This window comes from Biomphalaria glabrata, chromosome 1 (assembly GCF_947242115.1).
Source record: "Biomphalaria glabrata chromosome 1, xgBioGlab47.1, whole genome shotgun sequence".
Taxonomy (NCBI): Eukaryota; Metazoa; Mollusca; class Gastropoda; family Planorbidae; genus Biomphalaria; species Biomphalaria glabrata.
In genome coordinates, this window is record NC_074711.1 from 83,917,531 (window position 1) to 83,928,312 (window position 10,782).

At 38.8% G+C, this 10,782-nt stretch overlaps 1 protein-coding gene across 1 annotated transcript; it reads right to left on the reverse strand.

The window, feature by feature from the left end:
* Positions 1-2,281: 2,281 nt before the first annotated feature.
* LOC106060431 (uncharacterized) lies at positions 2,282-7,917 on the reverse strand. Its single transcript, XM_056018236.1, has 3 exons — positions 7,741-7,917; positions 4,069-4,266; positions 2,282-3,138 (listed from the first exon to the last, which is right to left on the reverse strand). The coding sequence occupies exons 2-3, from the start codon at positions 4,222-4,224 to the stop codon at positions 2,614-2,616; spliced, it is 681 nt and encodes a 226-aa protein (XP_055874211.1). The 5' UTR covers positions 4,225-4,266; positions 7,741-7,917; the 3' UTR covers positions 2,282-2,613.
* Between the last annotated feature and the right edge of the window lie 2,865 nt (positions 7,918-10,782).

Below are 10,782 nucleotides of genomic sequence, written 5' to 3' on the forward strand. Positions count from 1 at the left end.
TGTCTATCTATCTATCTATCTATCTATCTATCTATCTATCTATCTATCTATCTTCTGTCCGGAAGTGTCTTTAAATTTAGTTGTTTCACTAATGGTTTAATCAAATATTCGTTTGTTATAAATTTCACAGCTCTGTTTTGCCTCTATTCTAGTTTCTATGTGTGTGTAGAGGAGTGCGTGGAGTGGAGTGTGTGGAGTGTAATGTAAATTTGGTTTGTGTTGTTTATGTGGTGTTATGTGTAGCGTTTGGTTTATGTGTGTTGTGAGTGTTGCATAGGATGTATGAAATATTTGACGTATGCGTATGATGTGTGATGTTTATCTGTTATGTGATGTGATCATAATGTTTTTTGAAAAGTGAGGTGTGATTTGACTAAAATGCTTATTTATGTGCTTTTTACCAATGTGGTGTCATTAGTGTGTGTGCCGTTGTTTTTGCTTGATATGCGTGTGCGGTATGTCGGGGTGTATGAGTGTGTGGTAGGGAAAACTTGGTTTAGATATATTTCACTAATTCAGGTGTTGTTAGATCTACTGTTTAGTTTATCATAAGACCACCCACCAGGACGCTATTCACTGTACTTACCTGTAGATTACAGTAAGCTAGTGACTTTTAGCTATTCTATCATATTCATGGCTCAAACGTGTCTATCTACCCTCCGCCCCCTTTCTACAAGTTTTCACTTTAGCCCTCGAGCTCACCTCTCTTTTTGTTATAGTCTTCTTTCACCACCCATCACTCTTTCCTTTTTTCTCTTTTTTTTTTGGACATCTTTCACCACCCATCACTCTCTTTCCTTTTTTCTCTTTTTTGGACATCTTTCACCACCCATCACCCTCTTTCCTTTTTTCTTTTTTTGGTCATCTTTCACCACCCATCACCCTCTTTCCTTTTTTCTTTTTTTGGTCATCTTTCACCACCCATCACCCTCTTTCCTTTTTTTTCTCTTTTTTTTGACATCTTTCACCACCCATCACCCTCTTTCCTTTTTTCTTTTTTTGGTCATCTTTCACCACCCATCACTCGCTTTCCTTTTTTTTTCTCTTTTTTTTTGACATCTTTCACCACCCATCACTCTCTTTCCTTTTTTTTCTCTTTTTTTGACATCTTTCACCACCCATCACCCTCTTTCCTTTTTTCTCTTTTTTTTTGGACATCTTTCACCACCCATCACCCTCTTTCCTTTTTTTTCTCTTTTTTTGGTCATCTTTCACCACCCATCACCCTCTTTCCTTTTTTCTCTTTTTTTTTTGGACATCTTTCACCACCCATCACCCTCTTTCCTTTTTTTTCTCTTTTTTTGGTCATCTTTCACCACCCATCACCCTCTTTCCTTTTTTCTCTTTTTTTGGTCTTCTTTCACCACCAATCACTCTCTTTCTTTTTCGTTCTCTTTACTCTCTTCCTATCTCTCTCCGTTCTTTCTTTCTGTTTTCTCTCATCTCTCTCCCTCACTATCTCTTTCTCTTTTTTTCTCTCCCAATTCTCTATCTATTTCTCTTCTTCCTCTCAGTCAATTTCTATTTCTTTCTCTCTTTCTTTGTGTTCCTATGTGTTTCTCTTTCTTTCTCTCTTTCTTTGTGTTCCTATCTCTTTTTATCTCCGTCTCCCATCCTGCTGTTCTTTCTCTCTTTCCCTCTCCTTCTGTCTCTCCAGCCTCCTCCTTCTCTGTCAGTTATTTTGAGTCAACTATTTACGGACATTAGTTGAGGGAAAAGTAAAGGCGGTTGGTCGTTGTGCTGGCCACATGGCACCCTCGTTAACCGTGGGCCACAGAAACAGATGACCTTTACATCATCTGCCCTATAGACCACAAGGTCTGAAACTGGAACTTCACTCTACTACTTACAATTTACTCTTGTTATAAACAAAGGAGGACAAGAAGAAATGTGTTACTTTTTCGTTCGCCCTAACATCCTTTAGTTTTATCCACTTGTTGGAATGAGGTCAATACAATTTGCTGTGATGTGTTCAGTCGCCCAATAGTCGTTCTGGTCATTATATTTTATATCGGCCACACCCGCTTCAGTGTAGAAGTATCACCAGGAAGGAAACATAACGGGAAATGTCCACGTCATCGTCCGGACGTATTAGCCAGTCAGACCACATGAAAAAAAATTAGGATCAGATCTTGGACCTAATGGTTTTATGATTCTGATGCACCCCCAGGTGCAACGTATAACCAACTATGACACGCATAATCAACATACCCATTGACGCAATGACACGTGACACACAAAACATACAAACACAGAATACATAAAAGAACTCGGAGGCTCATTCGACCTATCCGTATCCGGGCATAATTGTACAGTTTATTTCAGTTTTAATTGCATATTCATTCTAAAATATGAGAGAAACTTTAAAGAAAAGGCAACTGTATAAACAATCCTGTATCACATTACTTCTCTAATAGTACAGCTGTATCAATATTTAGTTCCTTGCTCTGTAGATGAAAGAAGCCAGGGGATGTATTACATAATTGTATTTTTGTAACCAAGACAAAAGAAAAAAGATAACATTCCTTGTATAGTGTTTTAATTTATATTGCAATCTATTTTACACCTTTCAATGACTTTCGCAAGCGTATAAGTCTGACCTGTTTCTGCCAACTACATTATATAGTCCAAAAGTGCCGAGTATATAGTTCCTTCAGGGTCAAAGGCGGCCATTACTTGCACTTTGGTGCCCGGTTTCTTAAACTTGGAGAGGTTAAATACCCCGTCCCATTTGTCTTCGCCCATCTTGGTCATCAGGAACCACTCGTCCACCACGTGCAGGGCCACCTTGTAGGCCCCGGGCACGGTCAACTCAAAATGGACCTTGTCCAGGTTCTTGGACTCGGAGTGCAGCACCAGGGGCTGGTATAGGAAGGCGCAGTCGGTGTAGAATTTGGTGTAGACCCTGGGGTAGGGCCTGGCCGGCTTCTTGATGTTCTGCACGTTGATCAAGTAGTTGAAGACGTTGGGGCAGGAGTCACCAGGGTCCGTCTCGTCCAGGGCGAAGACCAGGAACTTGTACCAGCCATTGGCCGGGAATCCCAAATAGAAGCTCACGGAGCCTTTGTTTTTTCTTTGGGTCAAGACGTAATCCACCAGATCTGTTTCAGTTGCGACTTGGATCAGTTGAGTTACAACCTGCGGGACATTCAAAATGAAGTCAGTATCATCGTTAAATTTAATCACTCTTGAAATGTAAGACTAGAAATAGAAAACTCAATGTACCGAAGACTTCTGTACAACACACTAGGAATGTACTTGTGAACCTCCCTGGTATTTCAGGCTGCTTAAATAGCTAATGATCTTAAGAACGCTGTAACTGTTTGAACTAATACAACCTGTTAGGACATAAGACTCTTCAAAATAATAATACCCTCTCAGGTTTTATTCTAGCAATACTTTAATATTATAACGATTTATGTACACATCAGCATTTCATCTCTCTTCCGGTCACTTTCTCCCGGCTTCCTCTTTTTACAACCCTTCCATTCATTACACCAATTCGCACCTTTATTCATGCACATCATGCTGCGCTACGACCGTAACACAACCATTGATCTATCAGTGTTCGTCTGGTTTCACCTTCAGTTCGTGTCTCGGGAAAATTCGTATGATCCTTTGGCTAGACATGATCTTGAATGAGGAACTGTGGCTAGGAACCAGCAGCTGCCCATTGAAGTTGATATCCTTCAGATACGCTGAAGATGGAAAGGCCACACTCTTCGCAAACTTTCATCCATAATTACAAGACAAAGCCCTGACTTTGAACCCTCAAGGGAAGAGGAAGAGAAGACAACCCATGCGCCTTGATTTGGAGCAGAATCAAGTAGATGGGCATTACAATTAGGGCAGTTGTAGAGATTCTCCCAGGACCGAGAAGCCACAGGCAGAGATGAGATGAGCTTTAACTCCAATTTTTTTTTGTTAGACTCACCAAAGACAGAGAACTCTCTTTCACTTTACTCAAATTGCTTCAGACGGACAGACACAGACAGACGGACAGACAGACAAACAACACAAAAATTAACATCAGCTTTTCCCCTTTAGAGGCCGCTAAAAACAGCTTACTTTAATAGGAACTCCCGCTTTGAACGTGATAACAATGTTGTTTTGTCCATCGACCGTAAACTCGGACTCCTGATGGCTGTCTCTCTCAAGTTTTAGCTCCACAAAATTGGGTTTTGAACCCAAGAAACAGCTGGGGACCTCTGGACGGCCAGTCATTGTGTGGCTGTGTCTACCAGAGACGATGAGCGTTCAATGCCCCTGCAGAAAAAAGAAAACATTACCATTGAAAAAAATTCAATGCATAGAAATATTAATAGTAAACAATTTTTAGCGGGCCTTGAAAAGAGAAAAGCAGCTTCTAGTTTTGTGTAGTCTGTGTGTCCGTATGTCTGTCTGTCATGTTTAGATCTCGAAAAAGAGAAACGATATTGAAAACCCGATGCAACACTTTTACTCAGAAAAAATTAACCACTTTTACAACTATTTACTATAGAATTAAAAAAACAACAACACACACATGGGAGTTCACACCCATAGTAACACTACCCAAAAAAAACAAAAAGACAACAACCATTTTTACAACTATTTACTTTAAGTAGGACAAGTAGGAATTCATTTACTGTAGAATATCACAACCATTGATATATTTTTCTGCTAACAGTTAAGTAAGTCTACACCTGAGTATATTATATTATAAATGTACGTGTAAGGGAAACAACTGATGATATAGATACTAAGCTTTGAAAAAGGCGATTATCTATCTTTATGTACGTTTTTTAATAGAATAATAAACGAATATAAAGGGTATTGACCGGTACTATTTATCTTGTAGGCCTATCAAATACGTTCCATACAAATTATATTTACAGAATTTGTAACGCTGCGACCACTAACATCATGAACAAGCAAAATAAAAAAAATAATAAAAATAGTAATAATTAAACCCTTCTCTATACAGCTGATTATCATTTACAAGGGAAAGTATCTTGTTCGTAATAACTAGCACCAAATATTCGAAAAGAATTAACCACACCTATCTTAGCCTCCTCCCATTTCCCGCGAAAACACTTTGTTAAGCGAATGGATAAATCTACTCTCGAGTTTATTAATTTGTAATGAGAGAGCTATATATCTAGATCCAAGACGGCGCGCAAAATGTATCTCAACCTGGGGCGTAGCTAGGAATTTTCCATCATTTGTGGGCCCGGAGGATCTTGACCTCTCTGGGGGCCCCTGCATTTTGCGTAATATTTAATATTTAAGTTAAAAAAACAAAAGCACTTTTAGGGGGGACCCCCTCAATGAAGATAGCGGAAATACCCGCTATGTCTGTTCAAGATAAAGATTGTCTAGACCAAATTTAATTTTAGAAGATATTTCGAAGAATCATATCTAGAGTTTACCCAGTCTGGCCAATTAGCTAGTAACTTAACTATAAAGATCAACTGTCAAATTTCTAGGAAAATTGTTAGAGCCGCTTTGGAGAACCGTGTTTATGCAGGTCCTAGATGCTATCGATGAAAAGTTTGCAAACTGAAAAGAGGAAGAGTTAAAAATGGGGGGGGGGGAAGAAGGGAGACACATTGAAAGAGACACACGGAAAGAGACACACTGTCTCTTAGTTTACTAGAGAATATACACAAGAACGGTAATCCAATATTTAAACAAGAAAAAGTATAAAAATACTTTTCTGAAAAACAGAGTACCTCTTTTGTACAACTCATAGAGCGATTAATTTTCAATAACTAATAAACCTTGAATTTTATATTTAAAACAAAATTTGAGCATTTTTACTTTGAACGATAATTCGATTACTTGAAAACATTTTACTTTAAATCCTAATTTAAAAATAGAAAGTCATAAATACTCAGAGAGAAACGAAAATATAAGCTTATCTATTATTCCTTATATACTAAGACAAATTCCCGAAAGTGCTCGTTCTTTCCTTGTGTCATAATAGCATGTGAAGGCTTGCCTGAAACAACCAGAGCTTAGCGCCAGCTTAAATCTCCAACATACTTGAATAGATTAACACATCGATATGTGTCGGAAGTAACTTATAAGACCACTAGAAGACCTCCAGTCGATCAACGTAGAGAGACAGACAGCATGAAGACATCTCAAAGTCTCCGAGACCAATTAAAATGTACTCTCCATGAAGGCCAGAAAGGGAGACAGTTAATGTATCAATGTTTAACTCCACTGATATTTCTGTCAGGGAGCCACCTGATTCCGATGTCCTTAAAGTCCGAGAACGTCCCGTTCCCTATTATGGACCTCTTGACCAAGGAAAGGATTTTATCCATGGCCAGGATAAGGCATCGGCTCTTCACCAATCCCTCTGTCCGAAGTCCCACCTTATCCGAAGTGATAATGTATTCACACCCGGTGTGTCGCTAGTCACGACTCCCTTGAGCCCCGCACGAGTTTCCTCTCCCGTGCGAGGCCGGAGGCAGAGCGGCGTAGGGGCCCTTCTTATGCCTATAATGTCCCATCGAACCCGTTGGAGGGTCCATCACAGCACGTATGGCCCCCGTTAGGGAACGAATCGATGGGGGGTTGGACGGGTTAGCGAGCCTTTGTTACATCCCTACCACGTACAATGTACAGTCTCTCGACCGTACGTGTGGTAGCCCACTGAGAGCTATGTGTGCTACCGTACTTTGCCTATCCGTTTCCTTTGGCGGACGTTTCCATGGGAGGGCCACGCTGAGGCGACGGGAGCATTCCTGAGGGGCGTAAAAGCAGGAATATAATTTTTGATGACGACGGCCCGAAAAAAAAAAAAAATAAAAACAAACAAACAAAAAAAAAAACGTTTTGTATGCATTGAATTATGTAAAATAAGGAGATGACAATAAGGAATGTGTAGCCAAGCGAATTACTGCACTCCACCTAAACCTTTATACTTTAAAAGAAGCCTCAGTAGATTTACAGAATAACTAGATCAGGTGGCCATCTACAATCATCTGATTCAAAGCTTTTCTAGAAAACGTACATAGACCACTAGCGAACAACAGCTTTAGCTGCTTTAGTTGTGGCAAAATATCGAGGTCACAACTTGGTCTACTTTGTCATGTAAAACAGTTCACTCATCCATTCTTCGGAATTGAAAACATTGCCTTTTGTATGCTATATGAGATCAATCTGCAGACTCGAATAGTCTTATTAGAATTACGACGTAATAAGATGATTTTCTCAATCTAGAAGAAGTCTTTGTATGAATTTGTCCAAGCATATTGAACTAGGAATGTGTCTTTATCTTTGCGTCTTTCTGAGTATATTATTAGGCTTTGATTTTGTATTTGTAAATTATGGTTCAATGATTTTTTGATAAATTTATCTTATAAATTACAGACGCCACTTCAAATTTTTGGTCATAAAAACAACTTTTCTAGATTACTTAGAATCTTGATCAATTAGATCTAGCCTAGAACAGATCTACGATTTATATTATATCATACTCAATACTGTCAATAGTAAATCTTTAGATCTAGTTACGGTGTAACTAAATTAGTTCACAATCTAGATCTATCATTTTCTAGATTATTTAGAATCTTGATTAATTAGATCTAGTCTGGATCTAGATCTGAGATCTATATAATAATATAAACGCAATACTTTAATACTATATTGATACTGTCTATTTTTTTTTACTAGTATCTAGTCTATATAATTAATCTGAATTCTAGAGTCTACATTGTTTTATGCTTTACCAATTTTTTGTTTTACCTTTGTATGTAGAAAGAAACAGCCCGACCTCCAGATGACTCCAATATGTGAGTCTTTACCACGGAGCTGCTTATATGGAAGTGAGAAAAAAGTCAAATTTTGCATTTATTTCTGATAAAGATAGACATTTTCAAGGCCGCACTTATTGGTGAAGGAAATGACGTCTCGGCATGCTTTGGAAAAATTTGGCATAAACAAAAAAAAATCTTTATTTTACAAAACAATTTATTGTAATGAATTAGTAAAACTTTATGTGACTATGAGTGTATCTAAAAATGCCAACAGAGCAGCGCTTCTCATACTGTAGGGTAGGAGGGTGAGACGTCCTGACTCAAAAAAAAAAAGGGGGGGGAAGCGAAGTCAGCCGATTTATTTTTCTAGGGGAAAAAGAAAAGTAGTGCAGGTATTTTCATTGTACGGCACTAGCTCCAGCTGGAATAACCTGCCCCGTGTGCATCTGAACATTCCGGGCTCACGTAGGGTTAGCCCCCCGGGCTCACGTAGGTCTCACCAGCCACATGAGGAGGCATAAAACCCCAGTGCAAAGCCCTCAGCCCCCTAAATGACAAAGTGGTCATCATCGAACCACGATGGTCATTGTTCAGGCCTTTAATGACTATTGGTCTCGGTTATACCATTAACTTAACGCATTAACTTAACGCACGAACTGTCCTGACTGTTTGGTTAGCCCCCCGAACTGTCCTGACTGGTTAGCTTCACGAACTGTCCTGCCTGGTTAGCTTCATGAAATGTCTTGACTGGTCAGTCTCAAGAACTGTCCTGACTGGTTAGCCTCATGGAATGTCGTGCCTGGTTAGACCCATAAACTGTCCTAACTGGTCAGCATCATTAACAGTTTAGACTAGTAAGCCCCACGAGCTGTCCTAATTGGTATGGCCCCACGAACTGCTTTGGCTGGTCAGCCTCACAAACTGTCATGACTGGTCATGAATGTCCTGACTGGTCAGCCTCATGAACCTTCCGACTGGTCAGCCTCACAAACTGTTTTAACCGATCGTTTTTTATATGGCCAAAAATATGAAATGCCTAGAACGTAATTATCTTCTCCTTTGAAGTAACGTCTGTAATTTATAAGATAAATTAATCCATAAAACTTTGAACCATAATTTAAAAATACAAAATCAAAACATTCCTTGTTGAATATTCTAGGACGATTTCATACAAAGGCATCTTCTTCTCTAGTGCTATTAGGGTATGGAATTGGTTGCCTGTATCAGGCAGAAAAAAGGCTTAGCATAGTTTAAGTCACTGATTAACAGGCATGACTAAATGACTTGAAAAGTAATCGGTCGATATAGTTTTTTATCAGGAAAAAAAAAAACAAACGACTTTTACTGTTGTTCTTGTTGTTTCATGGCGAAGTTGTTTATTTGTAAAATGCTTTAAATGTTTCGGATGTTCCTTCAGAGTTGTCATAGCGTTGTCGTGGTTCGTGCCCTGGTGAGGGCTGTTCATTATTTCACTATATTTAATTCACCATTTTCTCTCATTGTGAATACTGAACCTTATGCCATGACATAAATGACATGCATGATGTTGAAGCTATAACAGAAGATGACCTTATAGTGTGTACCCAAAGCTGGACAGTTTCTCTTGCACTGGTTAGTCCATGTCACTGGCAGGTTTGGCCAGCCTCTTAACTGTTGCAAGCTGTCAATCTCATTAATGGGAATGGTGTGTCTCTGACATTATCTTATCTTATATAATACAGACGTTACTTCAAAAAAAGAAGATGATTACGTCATACGCGTCATGCATTTAGTCATGCATATTAACCAATGACTTTAATTCTGCTAAGTCACTGGTTTTCCTGGCTAACTCAGGCAACCCATTCCATGCTCTAATAGCTCTAGGGAAGAAGGAGTATTTGTACAAATTTGTCCTAGCATATGGGGCGAGGAATGTGCCTTTTTATTTGTGTCTTTCAGAGTATTTTATTAAATTTTGTTTTTGTATTTGAAGATTATGGTTCAGTGTTTTATGTATGATTGCTAGTTTACTTGTATGTCTTCTATCCTGAAGGCTTTCTAAATTTAGTGATTTTACTAAAGGTGTTACTCTAGTCAAGTGTGAATATTCGTTAGTTATGAATCTCACTGCTCTATTTTCCAGTTTCTTAATCATTTCGTGTCATCTCATAGTCAATGTCGACGTTGGTTTAAGAAATGGGATTAAAAATGGATATTTATTGAGTCCATTTGTTAACAGTATCATAATGTTAAGAGGAAGATGCATGTAAATATCAAGTCGATGCGACGTCTGGATGGGAGGTAGGGGTCGCAAGGCTGGACGAATTAATTATGAAGAGAAAAAAACAAAAACAATTCTCATTCAGTTGTAAGTCCATGTTTAGGCGTCATTCGTCTGAATAATTGTTTCATTTCAACAAGATGTAAACTGTTAAATTTAAAATTAAAATTAATTCTTTTTTTATATTTTGGTTAATTAATATACAGATTTTAAATGACGCTCTAAAACAGTGGTCTTCAACCTATTTTGGCCTACCGCCCCCTTTTCGATTTTTTTCTTTAAAAAAAAATCCGCCAGCGCCCCCCTCTAAGAAAAACAGTTATAAAGAAGCGTGAGAAGGCAAATTTGAACAAAATATCATCTATCTATTAATTTTTATGCTGTCAATATCCCGCTTGAGAGACGACCGCATGCCAAAAGCGATTGTTGTAAACTCATTGGCCTATGACTGACGAGCTTTAAGAAGAACTGAGTTACAGAGGTGCCCCCCTCCCCCGTGAGCGCTATAAAGATTTATTCAGGCGCCATTTTGCTCTCACTGGCATAGAGAAAAGTACCTGGCAGCATTCTCTGGCAGTAGATAGCCTCTGAGAGAAACAGTTCGAGAGCTCTTACAAAAACTGCGGGACAAACATTTGATACTCAAAGAAACGCCATTATTGAAGACAGGCGCAAAAGACGGAAAGAAAACTTAAATAGAACACCAGCATACAACGGCTTTGTCTGCATAAAATTCGGGAAAATATGTAGGTCGCAGTTGGGTTTGCGTAG

Bases quoted from the DNA above. Each gene is read 5' to 3' on its own strand.
- LOC106060431 (XM_056018236.1), bottom strand. From the start codon at position 4,224: ATGACTGGCCGTCCAGAGGTCCCCAGCTGTTTCTTGGGTTCAAAACCC. The intron at 3,139-4,068 runs GTAAGCTGTTTT...AATGTCCCGCAG, and splicing joins AAGCGGGAGTTCCTATTAAA to GTTGTAACTCAACTGATCCA.